General features: G+C 38.8%; 1 protein-coding gene across 2 annotated transcripts; it reads left to right on the forward strand.

Moving 5' to 3' along the window:
• Window positions 1–25,121, forward strand: PCF11 (PCF11 cleavage and polyadenylation factor subunit). 2 transcript variants are annotated; one of them, XM_036494984.2, is made up of 16 exons: window positions 1–772; window positions 4,383–4,508; window positions 6,122–6,310; window positions 6,605–6,799; window positions 8,544–9,655; window positions 10,027–10,207; window positions 10,315–10,798; window positions 11,327–12,888; window positions 14,071–14,170; window positions 16,733–16,852; window positions 17,273–17,378; window positions 20,949–21,132; window positions 21,593–21,748; window positions 22,433–22,525; window positions 23,004–23,039; window positions 24,033–25,121. In XM_036494984.2, exons 1-16 carry the CDS (start codon window positions 581–583, stop codon window positions 24,246–24,248), a joined length of 5,052 nt encoding a protein of 1,683 aa, XP_036350877.2. In that variant the 5' UTR covers window positions 1–580; the 3' UTR covers window positions 24,249–25,121. The 2 variants fall into 2 exon arrangements, with proteins under 2 accessions (XP_036350877.2, XP_004589896.2); XM_004589839.3 differs by having other exon boundaries at window positions 7–772; window positions 10,315–10,405.
• The last annotated feature ends 1,014 nt before the right edge of the window (window positions 25,122–26,135 follow it).

The following is a 26,135-nucleotide window of genomic DNA, read 5'->3' on the forward strand; positions in this document are numbered from 1 at the left end:
CGATTGGCTTCCCCGAAGGGGTTGTTATGGTAACACATGACCGAACAGTCCCTTACGAGCCGGCCAATGAGGACGGCCGTCTTTTCCAGCACAACTCTGAACCGTAGGTGTTGCGAAAACCCGGGCAAGGGCCGGGGAAGAAGGAGGAGCTAGGAGTCCTGCGGAAGGGCCGAGGGCGGGGCCCGTGACGTTCCCCGGCGAGCCAATCACGCCCGGAGTGGCCAACGGCCCCGCCCTCTCACCGCACATTTGCCCTCCCCTAGCTCATTTCGCACGACGCAGCGGTTGGGAACACAGACATTTTCGGAGCTGGAGCCGCCGCCGCCGCCGCCATTTTGTGTCTGTGGAGAAAGAAGCGTCTGTGGCGGCTGGAAGTGGACAGAGATCCCCCGTGAGACGGCGGCGTTGCATACCCGAGGTTCCCTCTGTGTCGTCCCCCAACCCCCCTCCGCGGTCAGCATGTGGTGAAGCCGGAGCCGCGAGAGACCCGGGGAGAGGAAGAGGAGTCGCCAGGGGAGGCGGGGTGTCGAGAGCGGCTTCTGCTTCAGCTGCGGCGGACCTCGGAGGGGGGCCCGGCGCAATGTCAGAGCAGACGCCGGCCGAGGCCGGTGCTGCCGGGGCCCGGGAGGACGCCTGTCGGGATTATCAGTCATCGCTGGAAGACCTGACCTTCAATAGCAAACCGCACATCAATATGCTGACCATTCTAGCCGAGGAGAACCTGCCCTTCGCCAAGGAGATCGTCTCTCTCATCGAGGCCCAAACCGCCAAGGTTTTTATACACCCCGCAGCCTCCTATTCTTCTAATACTCCCTTGATTTTAGTGTCAGCCTCATCCCAGGTCTCGCTTCCATCCGAAGGGGGGTCAGCGTACCTCCTCCTCTCCAACCCCCACCCCACCCCCAACCCCCCTCCGACTCCGGCTGGGTGTCTGGCCCGGGCTTTCGAGCGTGGGCCTCTCTGCGGGGAGGGAGCGGGGAGGCCAAAGGGTGGAGCCCCACTTCCGCTCACCAACTCCCTTATTTAGGCCACCGCATTGTGTATCCGGACTCCAGCACGCTTGCCTAGAGCCCTTTTGGGGTGGGGGAAGACTTAAAGGCAGTTTGGGGGAGGAAAAAGAGCTCAAACAAGCCATTTTCAGGCCCGGGAAGGTGGGAAGTGGCTCTCACATTGCCCCTCGCCCACCACCCCCCTGCCCTTTTGGGTAATCGTGCTCTGTGGGTTGGAAGGAGGTGAAGGGGGACCTGGGAGCGAGCTGTTGAAGGGTGGGAATAGGGGAATTGGCCCCGAGTGGAGCAGACGCCTGTTAGGAGCCCAACATGGCGCCCGAGAAGCACATGATGCGAAAGGGAAGAGAGGAGAATCCATTCCCTGCCAGCCAGGCAGCTGCTCACACCCGTCAGCCCCATTTTTGGGGTGGGGGCGGCTAGATAAAACTTTAGTCTCCTATTGGAGGGTGTAGCCTGTCCCAAAAATGTGGGAAACTGGGCTGAGGGTGGGGTTTGGGTGGGGGAGGAGATCTAATCCAACCTGTAGGTGGAGAATCGGCCCAGTGGGTAACAAGTTACTTGCAGTTTCTCTGAAAAAAAAGAAAAAGTTCAGCCCCTCCTCCTCTTCCTTTTCTGCTCTTTTCCCTTCCCTGATAGTGAAGGCGTGCTTTTCTTCACCCCTTGTCGAAGTGGTCCTCAGCCACCTTGCATTTCCCTGTAGTCCTCTTCTGTGGATGAATATGTGGGAGCGATATGTCATTTAAGTTACTGTTACATTTAGTTATAATGAATTTTGATAGCGTCCCAGTACTACGGTTTAAGTAACTTTTTCAAGCTTGTACTTACGGTTTAGTTTTTTTAGTTGTTAGTGATTGCAATGATCAGGATGAGCCTCCTTTTAGCAGAGTGAACCCCTTTTACAAGGCCACTTTAACAACAACCACCAATATATTGTTTAGAGGCGGTTTCTGTCTAGTGTAAAACTGAGTGGTCTGACTAATAAATGGTTTTGAAATGTGTGACTGGTATTATAAAATTTGTGAATAAAACATATAAAATATGTATTTGTCTTTTTTATTTACCTTTGTAAGGTGTAGAATTTGTTTCCAAGACTTATTTTTATCTACGTGGTTGTGTGTTTTAAACAAAAGTCTTAAAGTGACTTGGGTTCATTCTTCTTTAAGTTCCATCCACTCTTTGGGGTCAATGTGTTCACAAGGTACACGGTTTCAGGTGGTCCTGTCATACCTCAATTTAAAGAGGAAGAAAAGGAAGTTTTTTTTCTTATGGGCTCAACAGGTTTCATGCCCAGCCTGACAGCTAAAATACAAGTCTTCTCATTCACTCTTCCTGTGAATGTGTGAAACAGCTGTATGTTCTTTCTCTACAGTATGAGACTTATAAAGGAAACATCCCTCATACTCAACATCCTTTTTGTTAATGCCATGAAACATATTAAACATAAAAAAATTAGTTTTTGCCTTGTTGAAGGCAAAACAGCACTTAATGCTTTTAGGAAAAAATTTTTTTCAAAGAAACCTGTTTGGTTTGTGATTTAGGTATTATTCCACAGTGCCTAATTAGCAGCTCAGTCAGTTTGTCACTCAAAGAGCAGTTTCCTTGCTGGGTTTTATTGGATCCAGAACAACTCCAAGAACTGAAAACTAAATGCCGAGTGTAGTGATCACATGAAGTTTGTTGTGTATCGGTACACAGAGTGGTGAAAATAGGTGAACTATTTTGCTGGAAAAAGACAGCTGAGATTTTTTGGGAGCACACATTTCCTGGTTATTTTTGTAGAGCCAGCTGAAGGAAAAGATGTAAAAGTCACTTTCGGGGAACTATCTTAATCTGGGTTTGGGTTGAGAGGGTGGGGGAGGGTCTTCTGTCATTTATTTGGTAGCAAACCAGCTTGGTTTTTTGTTTCTGAAGGTGAATGTTTGTCCTTATTTAGCATCTCCGCCTTACTAAGTTCACACCTAATTTGACTCCTCTCAAGGCAGTAGTAGCCAAAATGAGTATTTACATATAATGACTTCACTTGTTCAATAAAAAATTTAGTCTGCTGAAGAGATTTCTGGGTATTAAAGCAATCCTGTGTATATCTTCATAGGTACAATATAACTAAAAGGGTATCAAACATGACATCCTAACAAAGACACAGCCTAAAGCATTTGACATGTTGATACTTAATGTAGTTTATCCACATGCAGTGGCCTTGTGAACCCTTTTTATTAGTTTCTTAAAAAGTTTCTCATACAAAGCTATTCAAAAGTTTCATTAAGCCAACTTTGGCTGTAAAGGTTATCAGAAGCAAGAGCGTTTCCACACACTTGTACGGGCAATTCAGCTTGTGCAGTGGCATTGTGAGCCTGCCCTAGCTACAATAGCCGTGGGAAGGTGGTGGTCAGGGTTTCCTATACACAGGGTGGGTAAATAGGGTAACCTAGGTTTGTTTTTGTTTCTCCAATCACGGATGCTCCTTTGGAGTCAGAGTTGACAGTTGATATGGTGTGTTCTAATGCTCCTCAACAAGTCTGTGAACCTGCTGATGCTTTCTGGAAGCTTGCTGTGCCTTCTGAAAGCCAGTGATGGGTAGGCATTGCAGCTGAACTGGGGCAACATTCCACTACACTGGCTCTGCACAAATATAGAACCCCTGGCTTGTGCATGTCAGAGGAAATTTATTTCGACGGAGAGTCCATGCTGTGAAGAAAACCTTCAGAACAAATCCTGGTGTCCAGAGTCAAGTTGAACCTGCTTTTCGTGACTCAGCTGCTGCTCCATCCAGCTTTTCTTGTATCAGTAAACTTGCACCTTCTTGCATGTTAATGTGCAAGTGTATTGACTTCATCTGTGTATTTAATTCCTTTGTTTATTTGGATCATAGAAAAGTAATCCTAATGACTTTACAGGTAACAAAACTTTATAGATTTTAACATATAAAAACTGTGGAAACTAGTTTTTTTTTTTTTTTTTTTCTTTACCAGAGTCCAAAAAATGATTTGTTGAACCTGGGCACACCATTATAAATTCATATGGGTCCAAAGGGAACACTTGGATTAAGGGAAATGATTTTTCCTCCTTTTAGTTATTTTGGTCATTTAAAAGGCTTTTTTTTTTTTTTTTAAACTACATGCACCTGAAATCCCATTGAATGCTAAATGATTATACTAGAGATTCTAATTTTTCTTTCTGATAACTGAGTGATTGTGGTAGCTCAAAGAGCATTGTAAGAGAATTGGACAGAATTGAACACTTTCATAAAGGTTAATACTTCAAAAAAAATGTAGTACCAACAAAACTAGAGGTCTGTATTGTAAAACTCCCTTTTAAAAATAATTCTTTGGTGGCAATTCATAATACTAAACTTATCAGTTTCTTTTTATTCAGGCTCCTTCCTCAGAGAAGCTTCCTGTTATGTACCTTATGGATTCTATCGTGAAAAACGTTGGAAGAGAGTATCTCACTGCCTTTACTAAAAATCTAGTTGCAACATTTATTTGTGTGTTTGAAAAGGTATATATGCATTTAGAAACATTTGAAATTTTTTAAGAGTATGTTCCTGATTAAATAAATGCTTACCTTGTGTTGGGTTTTCTTGGGTGGTGAAGATTTTCATTCTTTTGGACATTTATTGTGTTTCGAGGACATCGGCTTATGTCAAAGTTTAATGTTTTTAAATACAGAGTTTAGGATTTTACGTTATCCAGGTATAGATGGGTTTGCTTTTAGAATTGTGATTTTTTTTTTTAATTGAAGTTGAAGAGGTCTTTCATCAATAGAGTGTAGGGGAAAAGATGAAGCTGTCAAGAGTCCTTCAAAGTCTAAATTTCTGGTGTTAGTGTGTTGAATCTTCCCATCTGGAGGTAAATGAAGCTTCATCCTCCAGTGTAATTAATTGCTCAAACTGATGTTTAGAAATTCTTTTTCTGCTTTGTTCGAGTGTGTTTATGTGAATGTAGGTGTGTGTGAATGGTAGACTGGTTAATTGTTTTATTTTTGAAATGCCTTTTTTCCTTCATTTGTGTTGAGGAGAAAGACTTGTTAGTTTCCATGCCAAGGGATTGTAAATTCCTTGCATAGCGTTGTGTCTGATAGTTTGGTTTTAGGTAAAACAGTGTTAAGTTGAGGAATAGAGGATATGGGCAGGTAGTTTTCTGCTTGACAGTCTTTGTCTTTTATTAGGTTTTATGTTGCATTCTGACATGATTGGTGGTAATTTTAGTAGATATATCTGCTGTGTATGGAGAAATCCTAATAGTTACTAGGTTTTTAGAATTGGCTCTTATGAGAAGAGACTGGTTGGTAATTCTTTTAAGTACTTAGGAGAAATAGAGAAGTAACAGTGACCTGTATTTTCATTAGTATTGTAGACTTTTGCTAAATACTGCTTATCTGGGGGTGTAGTCAAGGAGAAACCAACTTTTTGTTATGGAAGTTGGAGGAGTTTAACTAACCTCTTGATTCAGTTTCAGTATGTTGAAATTCATTGAGTGTTTGGTAGCATTCCTTTTCTGAGTCTCAGCATCCAAACTGCAGTTGGTAAAAATGACCTTGTAGTAAGTATGTTATTTTTTGAAGACATGAATGTAATTAAGCTTTTATTCTAAATTTAGTTTCCCCAAGTACTTTGGCTTTTTTGATGGCGAACTTAATAAACATGTTTATCATACTCACTGCAAATGTGAGCCTGTATGTTAGATAAAGCAAAAGCTCAGCCATCAGGGTTAAGATTTTGTGAATTTAGGGGACTAAAATGCCCTCCACGCCACAGAATAGCTTGCTCATGGATAACCAACCATGTTATATTGTTGAAGGTTAGTGAAATGGTTTTGTCTTAATTTTTACTCTCCATTTTAGGAGTTTTAGCCATCTTCTAATTTTGTATTTTCATTCAGAGTTGAGTAACAAGGTGTAAATTTGCCTAGTTATTTGCATGAAGACTAGGTGCTAATGACTTTTTTCAGGAAGACAGATTTTCCTGGTTACATTTACATTTTGCAAACTAAAATTCATCTTTAGTAAATGTTAATTTCTTTATGTGAAATAGAACAGATTTATGTACTTGTATGATATATGAAGCATTCTATAGTAACTTAACAAGCCATAGAATTGTTCTGTTGTTCTAGGTGGATGAAAATACTAGAAAAAGTTTATTTAAATTACGTTCCACATGGGATGAAATATTCCCTTTGAAGAAACTTTATGCCCTGGATGTCAGAGTTAATTCATTAGATCCTGCTTGGCCTATTAAACCTCTGCCCCCCAATGTGAATACATCTAGCATCCACGTGAATCCTAAATTTTTAAATAAATCGGTAAGTTAATATGGATGTGTATACTGATTTTAGCTTTTCTAAAGCCTCTCGCCAGAACCAAAAGTGGAATACTTTGTACTGAATCAATTTAATTTGAAAATATGTTAGAATTTTTGTTTGAAAATACATTTGCCTTAGTTATTGTGTAATGTTTTGGGTTTTAGGTTCATGGAATGTTCTCTGTGCTTGATTGGCTGTTTATGGATAATGTCACGTTGAGTTGTTTTTTAGTTACCACTTGACTACGTTTTTAACTGTAAAATATTTTTCCTAACAAATTATTTTTTCTTGTAGCCGGAAGAGCCTTCCACACCTGGCACAGTGGTCAGTTCCCCCAGCATCTCCACTCCTCCAATTGTTCCTGATATACAAAAGAATCTTACCCAGGAACAACTAATAAGACAGCAGTTATTGGCAAAACAAAAACAGTTGTTAGAACTTCAGCAGAAAAAGCTGGAGCTCGAACTAGAACAAGCTAAGGCACAATTGGTAAGTGGTAAGATTGAGTACTTTACCTGTTTTAAACCTGTTTCCAACAGGAAGTTGTTTAAGTTGTGGTAATATGTTACCACAGTTGTCTTTTCCTATTTTTATGTGGTAAGTTATATATTAATGTGGCCATGTTTTTATATTTTTATTGTGAGACTCACTTGATTATAAGCTAAATTATTTCTTGCAAACTTTTATTCTCAATGTATATATTTTATCAAGTATTTGTGATGTTTCAGTATGAATAGAGAATGTACTGATAAGGAAAATTATTTCTATCTTTGGAGACTTAGCTTCTCCTTTTCATATTTACAAAATGTCATTTCTTTATTGATTTGTTGTAGGGAATGATTTTTCACAGTATTTGTTTCATGAACAAAATTCAGGCTTGAGTCTACAAAAGGAAAATCATCACAATTAAGGAGACTAGGACAATTATATATGTATTTTTTAAAAATTGTTTTATTTATTTATTTATTTATTTTTGGGAAAGTTAGATACACAGAGAGAAAGATCTTCCATTGCTGATTCAGTGCACAAGCGGTTGCAATGGCTGGAGCTGAGCTGATCTGAAGCCAGGAGCTTCTTTCTAGTCTTCTGTGTGGGTACAGGGTTCCAAGGCTTTGGGCCGTCCTCGACTGCTTTTCCAGGCCACAAGCAGGGAGCTGGATGGGAAGTAGAGCTGCCAGGCTTAGAATTGGCACCTATATGAGTTCCCAGCATGTGCAAGGCAAGGACTTCAGCCTTTAGGCTACCATGTGGGGCCCGAAAATTACATATTATTTTGCATGATTTGCTTACTTGGCATATGATTTTGAGAGTGAAGAGGCATAGGAAGGTGAAAAATTTTTTTAAGTTCCATTATGTTAAAGGGAAAGTGACAAGGAGTTCTTGCAGCAGCTGATTTGTTCAGAAAACCTGCAGCAGGAAGAGTCGTGGCCAAACTGAGTCATGAGCCCAAAAACCCTACCTGTGTCTCCCACATAGGTGAAGGGACTCATGTGCTTAGCTGTGATCTGCTGCCTCCCAGGCGCATTAGTAGGAAGCTGATTTAAAGCAGAGGTGGAGACCTGGCTTAATTCCAGGCACTCTGATACGACATGTGGGTGAGTCAAGCGGTACCACAGTGTTATTGCTGTAGTGCCCGTTCCAGGGCAGAATTTTTAAGTTTATTAGATGTCACTTTGGGAGGAACCAGATTTTAGGGCAGATGTTAGCAGACATGACCGACTCCTGGAGTTTGCATTATCTTTCCTACTGTGGAGTCCTCATTAGGTAAAGGGGAGATTTTAGTATAAAACCCTAAAGAAAAAGTATAAAGAAGTAACAGACCTGTATAGTGTTCTTTTTTTTCATTGTGATCTCTACTTAAAACATTTATTTGGAAGGCAGAGTTAACAAAGAGGGAGAGAGAGTTTGTAGAAGTTAGGAACGTGAAATTTCATCTTGGTCTCCCACATGAGTGCCCAGGGCCCAACTTGCAGAGCCATTTTTTGCTGTTTTCTCAGACACCTTAGCTGGAAACTGGATTGGAAGTAGAGAATTTGGGACTCAAACAGGTGCTAGTTTTGCAGTCGGTGGCCTAACCAGCTATGATCCCCATATAAACTGTAGAAATAGGCAACATAGATACAGTATTTAATAAATTTATTACCTGATTAAAGTATTTTTCAGTTTTAAATTTCTTGATAATCTGCATGTTTTATATTTTATTTTATTTATTTATTTATTTTTTAAATTTTAGGCAGTTTCTCTTAGTGTTCAGCAGGAGACATCCAATTTAGGTCCTGGACCTGCACCATCCAAATTACACGTCTCACAAATTGCCCCTATGGCAGTGAAAGTTCCTCATCAAGTTCCTGTGCAACCAGAGAAAAGCCGCCCAGGTCCGTCCCAAGTTCAGGATTTGAAAGGCACTAACCGGGATCCCCGCCTTAACAGGATGAGTCAGCATTCCTCTCATGGAAAAGATCAAAGTCACAGGAAAGAATTTCTAATGAACACGTTGAACCAGTCTGATATTAAGACAAGTAAAACTGTACCCTCTGAAAAACTAAACTCGTCTAAGCAAGAGAAAAGTAAATCAAGTGAAAAAGTAACTAAGAAAGAACTTGATCAATTAGATTCTAAATCCAAATCTAAATCTAAATCACCATCACCTTTGAAAAACAAATTTTCGCACACAAAAGACTTGAAAAATCAAGAATCAGAAAGTGCAAGGTTGTCTGATATGAATAAGAGGGATCCACGGTTAAAAAAACATCTTCAGGATAAGACTGATGGCAAAGATGATGATGGGAAAGATAAGAGAAAAACTGTTGAGAAAAAGGATAAAGATGAGCACATGAAATCTGAACACAGAATGGTTGGAAGTAGAAATAAAATCATAAATGGTGTTGTACAAAAACAGGACGTAATAACAGAAGAATCAGAAAAACAGGGGACAAAACCAGGGAGATCAAGTACTAGAAAGCGATCAAGGTCACGATCACCCAAGTCTCGGTCACCAATTATACATTCACCGAAGAGAAGAGATAGGCGGTCACCCAAACGAAGGCAAAGGAGTATGTCTCCAACTTCAACACCTAAAAGTGGAAAAATTCGCCAGTCAGGAGTTAAACAGTCACATATGGAAGAGTTTACGCCACCTTCCAGGGAAGAAAGAAACACAAAAAGAAGTACTAAGCAGGATATTCGTGATCCAAGACGAATGAAAAAGGTTGAAGACGAACGACCACAAGAAACTGCAAATCAGCATTCTACAAAGTCGGGTACTGAACCAAAAGACAATGTAGAAAATTGGCAAAGTTCCAAGTCTACCAAAAGATGGAAATCTGGTTGGGAAGAAAATAAAAGGTATGATAACATTTTAATTAAGTAGAACATTTATGAGTACGTTTTAAAAAAAAAGCATTCATTTAAAAACCAAAAATAAGTTATTGTGTGCCATACTTAGTACTTTTTTTTTTCCTACAATCCTGAAATAAGCATTATTATTCCTATTTAGCAGATAAGGAAATTGAAGTGTAAAAAGTTTGACTCATTTGCAAAGACTGCAAGAATAATAATTTGTTTTAAGTATTCTGACATCCTATCATCTGCTCTTATTTTAATTATTCATGGTTACATTATCCATTTTAACCAGATGCTTGAAAAGGATCTTTAAAGATGGCCCTGCATAGAACTTTTTAAAACATATTGATGTAACTTTGCTTTTATGGTTTCAGCTTACAACAGAGTGATGAACATGGTAAATCTCCTCATCTAAGGCATAGGGACAGCTGGTCAAGCACTAAAGGAATCTTGTCACCTCGAGCCCCAAAGCAGCAGCATCGACTAAGTGTAGATGCTAATCTTCAGATTCCTAAAGAGTTAACTGTGGCAAGCAAAAGAGAGTTGCTTCAAAAGGTAGTTAACAATGATTCATCCTATGTAGTCATTCTGTTTTGGCTAATTTTTTTCTAATTACTTTTTATATTTAAAATACTTAATTTTTCTTTATCACCTCTGTGCAGACGAGTGAACGTTTAGCATCGGGTGAAATTACCCAAGATGAGTTCCTTGTTGTTGTGCATCAAATTCGACAGCTATTTCAGTATCAAGAAGGTAAACATAGATGCAGTGTACGGGATAGTCCTACAGAAGAAAATAAAGGTGGATTAAAAAAGAAACCTCTCTTATCTGATGCTGAATTAACCTACTATGAACATAAAGCAAAACTGAAAAGGACACAGGTTCAGCATTCATTTCCAAGACTTGATCTCTTAGATCCTGATATTTTTGACTACCCTTTGACTGATGCCTTGTTGTCTGGAATAGAATGTGAGCCATCCAAAAGTAAACATGCAAGTAGAAATAGTGGAGCACAGTTTGACAGAAAAGAACAATTTAGTGAAAGAGCAAGACGTCTTTCTCCTATATCTGGGAGTCGTACTTATGCTGAGAATCTTTCACCCCATGAGGGCCGGAGAAGACATGACGAGCAAGTCTCTGCTAAAGGTAGAAAAAGTTAAATCAGATTATGCTTATTGAATCACACAGCAGTGAAGGGAAAATGAAACAGCTAAGTGGGGATGGATTTTTATGCCTGTTCAGACTACCTGTTTTCTGTTTATTTTGTTTTTCCCTCTTAGGAATGGGAAGGGAAGGGAGCTAATGTGTGTATGAGGCTATTTGTGTGTCAGGTAGTTCACTGTGTTCTCATTATATGTAATTTAATCCTTAAAAAGCAATGAAATATACCTTATTCGTATTTACAGTTAGGAAACCAAACCAGAAAGATTGAATAACTTGCTCTTAAAGTCAGTTGGTAAATCGACAGATGGGGAGTTTTTTTTAAACTCAGGTTTGTCTGACTTTACAGGGCATTCCTGTATTTCATACTGGATGTGGTCTTTCCAGTCACCGCTAGTAAAGTTGTATATAGTTTAGGATGAACATTTACATGACTGTTGAAAGATTTTAAGACAATTTGATACAAATTCAAGTTGTGTAAAAATGACCTTTTTGCTTTTTTCCTCTTAAAAGGTGTACGAGAAGAGCAGAGATCTCCATTCAATGATCGTTTTCCACTTAAGCGACCTAGATATGAAGATTCAGATAAACCATTTGTAGATAGCCCAGGATCAAGATTTGCCGGCCTTGATACAAATCAGCGACTTACAGCTTTAGCTGAAGATAGACCGTTATTTGATGGACCTAGCAGGCCATCAGTAGCCAGAGATGGTCCAACCAAGATGATTTTTGAAGGACCTAATAAATTAAGCCCTAGAATTGATGGACCTCCTACACCAGGTTCTCTTCGCTTCGATGGGTCACCAGGACAAATGGGGGGAGGAGGCCCTTTGAGATTTGAAGGGCCACAGGGTCAGCTAGGAGGTGGCTGTCCTTTGAGATTCGAAGGTCCTCCAGGGCCAGTAGGGGCTCCTCTGCGGTTTGAGGGGCCAATTGGCCAAGCAGGAGGAGGTGGTTTTCGGTTTGAGGGATCCCCAGGTCTGAGATTTGAGGGATCTGCAGGTGGTTTACGATTTGAAGGACCAGGAGGCCAGCCTGTGGGCCCCCTCAGATTTGAGGGGCATCGTGGTCAACCTGTGGGAGGGCTAAGGTTTGAGGGACCACATGGTCAGCCTGTGGGCGGACATAGATTTGATAATCCTCGAGGTCAGCCTGTAGGTGGACTTAGATTTGAGGGGGGTCATGGGCCAGCAGGGGCTGGGATTAGGTTTGATGGACCTCATGGTCAACCAGGGGGCGTAATCAGATTTGAAGGCCCTTTGTTACAGCAAGGAGTTGGAATGAGGTTTGAGGGCCCCCATGGTCAGTCAGTGGCTGGTCTGAGGTTTGAGGGACAACATAGTCAAATTGGTGGGAACCTGAGGTTTGAGGGTCCACATGGTCAACCAGGGGTCGGCGTGAGATTTGAAGGACCTTTAGTTCAACAAGGAGGTGGAATGAGGTTTGATGGTCCTAATGTACCGGGAGGTGGCCTAAGAATTGACGGTCCTCTTGGTCAGGGTGGTCCAAGATTTGAAGGTTGTCATACTTTGAGATATGATGGACAGCCAGGTCAGCCATCACTTTTGCCACGAATTGATGGATTACACGGTCAGCCGGGTCCTAGGTTTGAAAGAACTCCTGGTCAGCCAGGTCCACAGAGGTTTGATGGACCACCTGGACAACAGATACAACCAAGATTTGATGGTGTACCTCAAAGATTTGATGGTCCACAACACCAGCAAGCATCAAGGTTTGATATGCCTCTTGGTCTCCAAGGCACACGATTTGACAATCACCCCTCACAAAGGCTTGAATCAGCAGTGCCTTTTGGTCAGCCTGGGCCATTTAGTGACCCACCGGGTGGTGCTTTCAATGCTCCGTCCCAAGGACTGCAGTTCCAGAGACATGAACAAATGTTTGATTCACCTCAAGGACCAAATTTTAACGGACCGCATGGCCCTGGAAATCAGAATTTCTCAAATCCCCTTAACAGAGCTGGACACTATTTTGATGAAAAGAATCTCCCGAATTCTCAGTTTGGAAACTTTGGCAATTTACCAGTAACTGTAGGAAATATTCAGGCCTCTCAACAGGTAAGTTTGTTTTGGTTGCCTTAAGATCATGTGGCATTCTGATGAGTTAACTTTTAGAGGTAGATTTTCAGGACATAATTTGTGGTATACATTGAAGCTCACAAACTAGGGAAGTGGGGTAACTATTTTCTGAGGTTGAAATTTACAATTTAAAATTGCTTTCTCTTTGTCAAACATGTTCTCCTTTTCGTTTATTTTTGTTGTTTCTGTTTAATGACTAAAGCCGCTAAAGTATGAATAACCAAAAATGTTTGATTCTGGTCTTATAGTGTGTAGCAGTAACCCAAGAGTCTTAACACATCATGAGCTGCCTCTCAGGCACTATTAGCAGGGTGAATTGGAGGTGCAGGTTGTCCAAATTCACATTGGCTCTCTGTTACGGGATTATATAGGCATTCCAGGAGGTATTCCAACCTACTGTGCCATAGTGCTTGTTACTAACAGATAACTGTAGTGTTTTTTGATGTATTTAGGCTTGTTCTGTTGGTGGGATTTTTATTAGTTATACATGCGGTTGGAAATTCACATGGATGTTAATGAACAAAGCTTAGAGATGGGTATTTACATAGCTTCCCTTTAGGCTATAGAGCATATTTATATGCTAGTACAGTATTTATTTTTAAATTTTCTCTGACGTCTTCTACAATTTTGCCTTGCCATTTACAATTATATCCAGATGATAAAGATGATATGGCCTAGTAGGATGATCGCCTGCTGTTCAGATTGCTAATTATTGCAGATTTTGATATTGTGGAAGAAGGTCAATGGTCTGAAGTTTTGGCTAACTGGCTGTCATGATTGTGTGAGCAGGTCACATTGTTGGTTGTCAGTTCTTCAGGTTTAACGCAGGCAAGATACTAGTAAACTAGTTACTTATTTAAGGTCACACAACTAGTTTGTGGCTACTTTATGTTTGCATGATATATTAAACTTTTAAAGTTAACTTTAAAAGTTAAACTTTTAAAGTTTCATCTTATTCTTGGTTCGTTATTAGCTCTGAAACATAAGGGAAAGTATCTTTGTAAAAGTCCTATAAGTGAAGTAACATAGAAGTTACCTTTCCAAATCATTATTATGGTAGAAGCCAGGTTTTATGACACTAGTGAATATTTTTATGAGGCTAGAAAAAGTTTTATTTAAAATATAGAAAGGATAGTCTTAAAATGAATTTTTGTTTTAAAGGTTCTACCTGGTGTTGCTCAGCCACTAGCATTTGGCCAAGGACAACAGTTTTTACCAGTTCATCCACAAAATCCTGGATCATTTGTTCAGAATCCCTCAGGTATATATTTTTTGAATGTTAATATTTTTCAAAAGACAACTATCATTTTGTTATGTAGCTAAGTTTGTTTTGTAAAACATCAATGATGAAAGGGCAGATTGAGTTTAGAGAAATTAAGTCTGGCTGAAAATGTTTTTGTTCTTTTCTAGATTTTGTTGACATTGTTGATTATAATAATACCTACCTTGTTTGCAGGTACAGATGGTTTAATCAGGACTTGTAGATGATAAACAGAGGCAAGGAAATGTGTTACCATAAATTGGGCAGTGAGAACTAGGTGTGATATTTGTGGTGATAGGATAAAATACGTGACAAATCTTAAGAATCTCAGTTTGGTATTTTGAATTTTTTTGTGTGTTGTGATCCAGTAAACATTAAAAGGATATTGGGAACACCACTTTATAAAAGTTGATTAATTCTTGTTCACTTTGGCAGCATATATATTAAAACCGAAATAATAAAGTTTATTAATTCAGAAAAATGCTGGATTTTTGTGACACTGAGATGAGAAGTAACTAATACTGGATACAAGGACTGTAAAAATGACTTAGTTTCAGTATGTGGCAAATGGGAAGTATTTAAGTTATGATAATTTGTCACATAACTGCAAAGCTAATGTATTGACCCAAATAGTAATGAGATTTCATTGCTTTTAAAGTTTTGATTTGTTTAAAAGTCAGAGGAGAGAGAGAGAGAGAGAAATACTTGGGTCATCTTCCACTACTTTTTCTGGGCTATCTGCAGGGAGCTGGATGGAACTGGAGCAGCTGGGATGCAAACCTGCATCCATATGAGACGCCAGGGTTGCAGTTGGCAGCTTTACCTGCCATACTACAGTGCTGGCTCCTAGTACTCATGTTAATTCATGAAGCAGTAAAACAATTTTTGGAAATATAAATTACTATAACATTGTGTTGCGTACAGATTTAGAGTTTCCCAAACCTTTAAGTAATTTGGGAAGAAGGAATTCCTATCCTCAATCCATTTTATGATTAGTTCTTTATTTCCACTTGACAAATTTATTTGAAAAAAATTACATTTTTTAAGTGCATGGGATCCATGCTTACTTCTTTTTTATGTTTTTGTTATTTTTATGAAAAGGAAAAGAAAACTTGAATTCTAAAGTCAGGAAACTCTAGTTGTAATCTCTTCTTCCTCTTAGTAGTTGAGTAGGTTACATAAACAAGGATCCTATTTCTTCTCTACATAGGCCATGGCAATAGTTTCCCTGAAATTTTTCTTTAAAAGAGAATTGAATGAGATGATACATGCAAAAATATTCTGTGAAGTGCTACAATGGTGTGTTTCCCCTTAAAATACAGTTTTTTTTGCTGTGTGGAGGATTTGTTATGTTTCCCATCAGCATGAGATAATGTGCAAAAACTGCCAGTTTCCCTTTTGCTTTTAGAACCTTGAGAGGGGTGTGTGTGTGTGTCTTTAGGAAACAATGGCATTGGGTGTTTTGATTTGTTTTTTCCCTTAGAAATCTGCCAGGAGTTAATATATTATTAGAAGATGAGGAATAGATAATTAGATTGGAAAGTTGGGTGCACAGTGATTCATAGACAGGAACATGAAGATGTTCTCTTCTGTATCCTGCTTTTCTGTTTATTTGAAAGGCACAGAGTTACAGAGAAAAAAGAAAGAAGATAGAGATCTTTCATCCTTGTTTACTCTCCAAATGGCTATAGCAGCTGGGGCTGGACCAGACCAAAGCCTGGGCCTAGAAGTCCATCCAGATGTCTCACATTTGTGAGAGGACCCAAGTACTGGCCATCTTGCACTGCCCTCCTAGACACATAGTAAGGAATTGGATTGAAATGGAGCACTAGGGGACTCTTAGGTTACTGGCATCATAGACGGTGGCTTAACCAGCTGAGCCACAGTACCAGTTTCTTTTCTTTTTTTTTTTTTTTTAAAGATTTATTTATTTTTATTACAAAGTCAGATATACAGAGAGGAGGAGAGACAGAGAGGAAGATCTTCCATCCGATGATTCACTCCCCAAGTGTGCCGCAACGGACCGATGCGCGCTGATCCGAAGCCGGGAACCTGGAACCTCCTCCGGGTCTCCCGCACGGGTGCAGGGTCCCAATGCATTGGGCCGTCCTTGACTGCTTTCCCAGGCCACAGGCAGGGAGCTGGATGGGAAGTGGAGCCGCCGGGATTAGAACCGGCGCCCATATGGGATCCCGGTGTGTTCAAGGCAAGGACTTTAGCCGCTAGGCCACGCCGCCGGGCCCCACAGTACCAGTTTCTATCCTGCTCTTCTTTTTCATGAATGTGGTTAGGTAAAAATGGGCAACACTGGTTTTTTATAGACAGTATATATGAAGTTTCACTGTTTTGGGTGGTCACAGTGATAGTCTAAGATGTCTCTTTTTTTTTGAGATGTCTTTTCAAATGGTGAAAATTTGTTGACCTAAATGAATAGTACGTTTTATGAACTTTTGCAGTAATTAAACTTTCATTATTAAGAGTTTGGTGCATTTATTATTGGCGAGAAATTTTGAAAAATGCTTACGTAATTTGATATTTTAAGTTATTTCACTTTTTTTTAAGGAGCTCTTCCTAAGGCATATCCTGATAATCATCTCAGTCAGGTGGATGTAAATGAATTATTTTCAAAACTGCTAAAAACAGGAATTCTGAAATTGTCCCAGCCTGACTCAGCTACAACACGTAAGTATGGTTGTATACTTCCATGTACACAAAGCTTCATATAGATACAGAATTGTATGATGTGATATAATAAGTTATGATAATTATACTTAATAATATTTGAATTCTTAAGCATGCCCTTTATTTTTTTAAAATACACTTCATTCATGTCAGTTGACTGACATTCCTGTAAATGTTATATACAGATTTTATTACTATTTGTTAATTTAGCTTTTGAAAATAAATTGAATGTTGATATGCCAAGATTTCATGATGTTGACTTGTAAGAAATCAGACGAAGTGTTCTGTGAGCAAACATCACATCAAATGCAGAGAATAGATTATGTAGGTTTCTGTCTGCTTATAACTGTATAGTGCTCCTTTATAAAGAATACATGGAAAATGATAATGAGAAATTTGTGTGTATTTTCTCAATTGAAGAAGTAAATGAAGCGGCTGCTCAACCTTCCACTGAAGAGGAGGAAGATCAAAATGAAGATCAGGATGTTCCAGATCTTACTAATTTTACAATTGAAGAATTGAAACAGTATGTAATCTAATTCTCATTAAGATAAAATGAATACTGTTATTGTTCTTAATGCTATTCATTTTATTGCTTTATTCTAACACTAATAAGCCCACTTAAAAAAATATTTTCTATTTATGGGATAAAAATATCCATTACATAATATTCCTAAATTTTTTCCTCTCTTAAAAGATTATTTGAAGGGCTAAGTGATGAAGAGAGATAGAGACAAAGAGAATTTTCATTTGCTGGTTCATTCTCCAGTTGGCTGTATTAGTCTGGTCTGGGCCCAGCCAACGTCAGAAGTCACAGCTCCATTTGGCCTCCCATATGAGTGTTAGAGGCCCAAAAACTTGGATAATTTCTGCCTTCCCAGGCACATGAGCACAAACTGGACCAGAAGCAGAAGAGTTGGATCAGAACATTCCAATATGTGACGTCAGAGCTGTAACCAATAGCTTAGCCCCTTGAGCCACAATGCTGGCACAGGAAACCAAAATTAAATCCCCTTTACAAACATGTCTATTGGGGTCCTGCACGGTAGCCTACTGACTAAATCCTCGCCTTGCACACACCAGGATCGCACATAGGCGCTGGTTAGTGTTCCGGCTGCTCCACTTCCCATCCTTCTCCCTGCTTGTGGCCTGGGAAAGCAGTAGAGGGTGGCCCAAAGCGTTGAGACCCTGCACCCTGTGAGAGACTAGCAAGAAGCTCCTGGCTTCCGTCCGATGATTCACTCCCCAAGTGGCTGCAACGGCTGGAGCTGAGCCAATCCAAAGCCAGGATCCAGTACCTTCTTCTAGGTCTCCCACACGGTGCAGAGTCCCAAGGCTTTGGGCTGTCCTCAACTGCTTTGCCAAGCCACAAGCAGGGAGCTGGATGGGAAGTGGGGCCATCAGGATTAGAACCGGCACCCATATGGGATCTCAGCACGTTCAAGGCGAGGACTTTAGCCGCTAAGCCACATGCCGGGCCTATTATCTTTTAATCTTTTCTCCACATTGTAGCATTAAAAAAGATTTTTTAAAAGCTATTTTTATTTTCTATCATTTTCATTGGGGAAAAGTAGAAAACACAAGTTCAACTAGCTGTCATCTGTAGGTTCTGATCTGCAGATTCAGTCAACAATGGATCAAAACTATTTTTTTAATTTTATCATAATTCCCCAAACAACATAATGTAACAACTATTTTTATAGCATTTAAATTATGTTAGGTATTTTAAGTGATAAGAGGTGATTAAAATGTATGGGATCATGGGGGTAGTTTATTCAAATATAGCATCATTTTAAAGATTGATTTATTTGTGTGAAAGTAGAGTTACAGAAATAGAGGGACAGACAGAGACTTTTTATTGCCTGGTTTAATCCCCAAATGGTTATGTCATTTGGTACTGGGTCAGGGCAAAGCCAGGGGCCTGGAATTCCATCTGGGTTCCTCACATGGATAATAGAGGCCTAACACCTGGGACATCTGTTTCTCAAGTGTACTAGTTGGGAACTGGATTAGAAGAGAACATGGACTTGTATTCCTAAGATGATACTGGCACTGCAGGGGATGACTTAACTCACTGCATTGCAATGCTGACCTCGGCTACACTGTTTCACATAAAGGATTTGAGAATCTGTGGGCCTTGGTGTCTTAAGGGTTCAGGAGCCATTTCCTCATGGATAATGAGGAACAAGTATAAGTAACATCATGAAAATTAAATTAGAATTTTCACCTAGTAACTTTTGCAAAGAGTATAGATTAATTATGTGTCTTGTATAAAAAAGCAGCTATTGTGTTTTAGTCTTAATATTTTTTTCATACTTTGATATAAACTATGATATAAACTATTGCATAATGAACGATGGCATTCTTTCTGCTGCTGTTGTTTACCTAGCTGTTTCTTAGAAGAAGAGTTTTTTGTTTAAACTATTTTTCCTGGCATTCACTTTTTATTTTTTAAGACTTATTCTATGTATTTGAAAGGTGGAGTGACAGAAAAGGAGAGAGAATTCTATCTGCTGGTTCACTGCCCCTAAATGGCTGCAATGGCCAGGGCTGGGCCAGTCTGAACCCAGGGTCTGCAGCTCCAGCCAGGTCTCCCGTGTTTGGGTAGCAGGAGCCCAAGCACTGGGGTGAACTGCTGCTGCCTTCCTGGGCACATCAACAACAGAGTTGGAGCTGAAGTCCAGCAGCTGGGACTTGTATAGATATTTTGATAGATTCTCTCTTTTTAAAAATGATTTATTTTATTTTTATTGGAAAGTCAATTTTATAGAGAAGGAGAGGCAGAGAAAAAGATCTTCCATCTGCTGTTTCACTCCCCACGGAGCTGTAATGGCTGGAGCTGAGCCAATCCAAAGCCAGGAGCCAGGAGCTTCTTCCCAGTCTCACAAGATGCAGGGTCTCAAGGTTTGGACCACCCTCCACTGCTTTCCTAGATCACAAGCCGGGAGCTGGATGGGAAGTAGAACAGTAACCTGTGCCCATCTGGAATCCTGGCGTGTGCAAACTAGGACTTCAGCCACTAGGCTACCGTGCTGGGCCCAGAAAATTCTTTATTTTTTTTTTAGATTTTTTTTTTTTTATTATTATTGGAAAGCCGGATATACAGAGACCAGAGACAGAGAGGAAGATCTTCCATTCGATGTTTCACTCCCCAAGTGAGCCGCACTGGGCCGGTGCGGGCCAATCCGAAGCCGGGAACCTGGAACCTCTTCCGTGGAACCTCTTCTGGGTCTCCCACGAGGGTGCAGTGTCCCAAAGCATTGGGCTGTCCTCAACTGCTTTCCCAGGCCACAAGCAGGGAGCTGGATGGGAAGTGGAGCTGCCGGGATTAGAACCGGCGCCCATATGAAATCCCGGGGCTTTCAAGGCAAGGACTTTAGCCGCTAGGCCACGCCGCCGGGCCCGAAAAGATATTTTTTTTATAATATTCATATTTTTGCTCTCTGTATATAATGCTTAATTTCTTGACTTTTTTTTACGGTTTATACTGGTCTACTCTCCTACCCATCCCAAACTATGTACAGCTATTTTCAGTGTTCTACATTAATATTAATGGCTAAATACTCATTGTATTCGAATACATAGAACCATGGTTTGTACTTTATGTTTATTCAAGTATGTTATTTGTTCTTTTTTAGGAGTTTGGAACTGTCCTGCTTGTTCCCTCATTGGTATACATAATCCCAAATAGAGAGCCTAGACTTTTTAAGATTTACTTCTGGGTACATTTTCTCATTGGTCTTCTAATGATTTTTCAGTTGTTTAAACTTATTTTTTGGATGCCTTTTATTTTTTTTTTTTTAAAGAACAAAGTACAGCAGTGAACTCTGAAGATCTAAAAGAGATCATAACTTTTCTGCTCCCTTGTTCACTAGCATAGAGTCATTGCATCTTAAAGAAAATGATTAAGCCACATCTGTCAGTATGAAGATAGGTTCATGTTCTAAAGCTCACTAGTTCTAAAATTCACCAAAGGCATGACGATCAGTGTTGCTGTTAGAATAATATTTATTTTTGTGTAGTAACTGTAGTCAGCTGCTGGTTTCATTGTGGTTTAAAAACCATTAAACTGAAGATTTTGTTTCCTTCAAATTAGACGTTACGACAGTGTTATAAATCGGCTGTATACTGGTATTCAGTGTTACTCCTGTGGAATGAGGTTTACAACATCACAAACAGATGTATATGCAGATCACTTGGACTGGCATTACCGGCAAAATAGAACTGAGAAAGATGTTAGCAGAAAAGTCACTCATAGGCGTTGGTACTACAGTTTAACAGTAAGTAATCTATGTGCCTTTGAACTGTCTTAAATTGGGACATTAACTGCTAGAAGCTAATGTAAATTTTCTGAGTAAAATTTGCCCACTGGAATAGTTTTAAAATAATTGAGTTTTGAAGAGTATTTGCTTTTCATTGAAACTGGACAAATACACTTGTTTTTTTGTGGGTCTAAAATTCCAAGGCTCTATAACTTATTTTCTTTTGTAAAAAATTGCACCTTATTTATTTATTTTTGTTTAAATTAAGTTATAAGTAGTGGAAATTTAATATTAATACCTTAGTTCATTAGTTGCTTTATGTTGTCTATTGTGTTATGGTGTTCAAAAATAAAGTATAATTTTAAATGCTATCAGAGCCTATCATTTAAGAATGTACCCTTACCTATAAGTAGTATTTTATTGAATATATGTAGTAAAATTTAGAAACAAAACATTAAAAAAATCAATTTTTTTTAAGGACTGGATAGAATTTGAGGAAATAGCTGATCTAGAAGAACGTGCAAAGAGCCAGTTTTTTGAAAAGGTCCATGAAGAAGTTGTGCTTAAAACTCAGGAGGCTGCTAAAGAAAAAGAGTTTCAAAGTGTACCTGCTGGACCGGCTGGAGCAGTTGAGGTTAGAAAACAATGCTTACTTTTTTTTTTTTTTTTTTGTTTAAGATTTATTCATTTTATTACAGCCAGATATACAGAGAGGAGGAGAGACAGAGAGGAAGATCTTCCGTCCGATGATTCACTCCCCAAGTGAGCCGCAACGGGCCATGCTGCGCTGATCCGAAGCCAGGAACCAGGAACCTCTTCTGGGTCTCCCACGCGGGTGCAGGGTCCCAATGCATTGGGCCGTCCTCAACTGCTTTCCCAGACCACAAGCAGGGAGTTGGATGGGAAGTGGAGCCGCCGGGATTAGAACTGGCGCCCATATGGGATCCCAGGGCATTCAAGGCGAGGACTTTAGACGCTAGGCCACGCCGCCGGGCCCCAATGCTTACGTTTTCTGAGTGTGTTTGTCACTTTCCTCAGTAAATAATCATGAAAATACCAATTTATTTATATTCCTCTTTAATATCTAAAAATTTCCTGTAAGTGCTACTTATTTGGTTTTTGAGGTTCATAACCATTGTAGTTAAATATCACAGACCAACAGCAGTGAAATGTTAGCTCCTTTTTGCCTTTCAGGTTGGCAGATCCTTAGAATTTCATTGGTATCTGTAGAGTACTCTCATTCCTTACTCATTAGAATGTTTACGCTTGCTTAAAGGGGTTATGTCTGCCTTAAATTTGTGTGATTCTGTTTTATTAGAGTTGTGAAATTTGTCAAGAACAATTTGAACAATACTGGGATGAAGAAGAAGAGGAATGGCATTTAAAAAATGCTATCAGAGTAGATGGAAAGGTAATTGTCATTGTTTCTCTGTAAAGTGTTGATTCTATTTTTTGTTGAGGAAGCTTGCTACTTTGGCAAGTTCATAACTGTTTTTGGTGTTTGGTCCTGGTAAAAACGGTATTGGACTTCAGAGTCGAGGAATGTTAGAGTTGGAAAAGATCTTAACAATACATATACATGAGGTTGCATAAATAATGAGATCTGGAACTAAGTCCTCTGACTCCGTCTGCTTAGCTGTCTGACCAAACTATTTTGATTCTCAATTTGTATTTTATCATCAAAATTAAAAACAAACTATGTTAGGCTAGATATTTACATGTACAAAAGTTTAAAGGAAAGTCAGATTTTCAAGCTTATTACATATAAGGATGAACATTTTATCCATTATGTTGAGCAAAAGTTTTAAAACCTTTTCAAAGATCTTGTCATATGAATTTAGAAATAACAGAATGGGACATTACTTTAATAGTTATTTGTTCCTTTTCAGATTTATCATCCATCATGTTATGAAGATTATCAAAATGTAAGTTGTTTACTGTATTCTCATTTACACTAAACTTTTTTTTGCATCGGAGATAGTTTTAGTATTTTTAATATTGAGCCAGTTTGGTTTTGTGACAAATTGTTCAGTAAGTATTGATGCTATATAGGACTGATAGTCTTTTTCTGTGCGATGCAAACAATTTAAATTTTGAAATTTCTATATCATTCCTTGCATTGTAGGCACTTTACTAGACTAATAGACCTAGAAAAATGTTAGAAAAACTGCAGATGAGAAGGTTCCTGATGGGAATAGGTTTCTAGAGTTATGGGAAATATTTACTGGTTTATTTGTATGTATACTCTATCTAGACATGTAGTACAGGAATGAGTTTTCAGTGACTATATATGAAATCTATTTCTTGGCCTCAAAAGGCCAAATTGTCCTATTTGTAGTGTGGCATTTTAAAATGAAACACACAGACTTTTTTAAAGAGGCAGTTTGGAAGATAGGAAGACTAGTGTTTCCTAGGATGTTTTGGTGGTTTGTGGGCATTTAAGACCATTTCAGTTTTTGCCTCCTGGTTAAGATGCCCATGTTTCCAATTGGAGCACCTGGATTCCATTCTCAGCTCTGGCTCCTGATGTCAGCTGTCCATTGGTGCAAATGAGGCAGCATGGGTTAGCTCTGTGGGTTGAGTTCCTACAACACAGATGGGAGACTAGGACTGCATTCCCTTCTCTTGGCTCCAAACTGGGGTCACTGCTAAGGATCTGGGGATTGTACATTGAGTGGGAGCTTTCTGTTAATGTGTCTGTTGTTAGGATAGTCACAAAAACTTGAGGGTTACCGTCTGTTCTGAGTTCATTGCTGAATTTGGCTGCTTTTATGGCAAGTTTAGTAGGGATGAAGTATTTTGGTTGCATCTGAAATGTGTGTTCTTTTACCCCCTACGAGAGTCCTATACAACTTTATGCCATTTAATGTGATAAATTTTGACTCCGATTAGTACTTATAGGGCTTTTCTTTTTGTAGACGTCTTCATTTGATTGTACACCATCTCCCAGCAAGACACCAGCTGAAAACCCATTGAACATTATGTTGAACATTGTCAAAAACGAATTACAGGAACCCTGTGAAAGTCCAAAAGTTAAGGAAGAACAAATTGACACCCCACCAGCTTGTACAGAAGAAAGCCTTGCAACACCCACTGAAATTAAAACAGAAAATGATACAGTCGAGTCCGTTTAAATAAAATGAGAAAGGTATGTTTTTCTTTTTTAAAAAAAGCTGCTGTTGAATCTAGAAGGTGAAGAATTTTTTTATGTATATATAGACATAAATCTATATAAATTGTCCAGCTGAGGCAGGGCCTTCAGCTATCATTTGGTTAATAAATACATTTTAGTATTTGCATTTCCTACTGCCTGCACAGTTTCAGGTGCTTGTTGTGTGAACCTTCTGTAGATGTGTGCAAATTTAACAAAATGAAATTGTATGTGTAAAAATGTACGATTTTTCACTTGTGAAACTGTAAATTATAAATAAAAATATTTTTGGCTATTCATGGAGTGTAATATTTATGCACACCATCAAATAAAGACAGTGTTCTGTACTTTTTATTGGGTGAAAATGGAATTGAACAGCAACCTCAACATAGCAGCTCCCCATGATTAAAGAAGAAAAATCTGAAGTTTTATTATTCAAAAGGGGGTTGTAAGAGCATTGAAGGACTTTGCTTATAGAAATCCAGATTTGAAAATTTTACATATTTGTATATATACATATTTGTGTATATATATATATATACAGCTTAGAGAACCATCCACATGTCCATTTTTGGAAATATCTAATGAAGCATCTTTTATTCTTGAACATGGACATGGATGCCATCAAACAGTTAACCTATTTAAGTACTAAAGGTGATTTTTTTAAAAAGATGTTTTTCAAATGTCAAATGATTTAATGCAGATGAACATATTTCTATTTTAAGTTACAGGGAAATCTGTAAGAATGCTCCTTTGAAACATGGTTAACGTTTTTCCTTTGTTGGTTTTGACTGAATTAGATGAATACCATGAGATGTTAGTATTCATACATGTAATAAATAGAATGATAAAGAAACTGCTTGTTTGTCTTTATTTTTAAAATGGATTTAGAATGTGATGTTTTCTTGTTTTCTTTTGGTATCTCTACTCCTTGAAGCATGAGTGTGGTACCTGCCAGGAATGTTTTAGAGAACAACTGTGGGCACTAGATGATTTTTTTAAATGTCTTTTCTATCCCACAACCAATTTGTAATATTTCTCACTACAGATGAAAGTTTTATAAGTGTAAAACTGGCTTCTCATTCCATAAGAGAACAAGAAGAGTGTCTTTGAAAAAGTAATATAAAAGTTGATTTATATCCTAAAACTTGATAATTTTGAATAATTATGAAAAGTCTTCTTGTACCCTGATAAACACACCAGCCACTTGCCATTTTGAATACATGATGTGTAAATCTAAGAGGTTTTTGAAAGAGATTATCACAATTTGCAGAGAAGCCTTGTGGATTTGATTTTAAGCACATTATGTAATAGCTGAACTTAATATACATGACCACTGCCATACAATAATTGTTGGCATCTGTGAACCCAAAAATGTACCTAGGGAATGTTTAAAAGGACGATGATAGTTAAACATACAAGTTTAAAAATATCCATACATTGGGAGTGGAGTGCCAAGGCCAGGTCCTTAGAAACAAGTAGTTGAAGACTGGTGGGTAGGAAGGTGAGAAAGAAGTAAAATGAACAGATAATGGTAAAAACAGATAATGTAAGAATTTTTAAGGAATGGCTAGCCAGCAAAATAAAGTACAGCAAGATTGAGAAATACTCCCTTATTGGAAGAACAGCTGAATATGGGTGTCACGAAGAGGTGCAATGAGTGATGTGAATGGGGATTAAAAAAAAAAGTCATGAAATTTACCTGTAAAGATAAAAAAAAAAAGTTAGAATGACACAATTACACAATAGCATTAAATGAAGATACTTCAAGAAAGTAAAAAAAAAAAAATTTTTGGTGCCGAAATTTTGACATCTAGTTTTTTCAAAATATGCATTTTTTTCGTTAACTTTTCTGAAGATCGTTTGCAAG

Source organism: Ochotona princeps, chromosome 4 (genome assembly GCF_030435755.1).
Source record: "Ochotona princeps isolate mOchPri1 chromosome 4, mOchPri1.hap1, whole genome shotgun sequence".
In the NCBI taxonomy this organism is placed as follows: domain Eukaryota; kingdom Metazoa; phylum Chordata; class Mammalia; order Lagomorpha; family Ochotonidae; genus Ochotona; species Ochotona princeps.

Coding starts and splice junctions, on each gene's coding strand:
- PCF11 (XM_036494984.2), top strand. CDS start 581: ATGTCAGAGCAGACGCCGGCCGAGGCCGGTGCTGCCGGGGCCCGGGAG. Junction 4,509..6,121: donor TTATTTGTGTGTTTGAAAAG/GTATATATGCAT, acceptor CTGTTGTTCTAG/GTGGATGAAAATACTAGAAA. Junction 14,171..16,732: donor ATTTGTTCAGAATCCCTCAG/GTATATATTTTT, acceptor CTTTTTTTTAAG/GAGCTCTTCCTAAGGCATAT.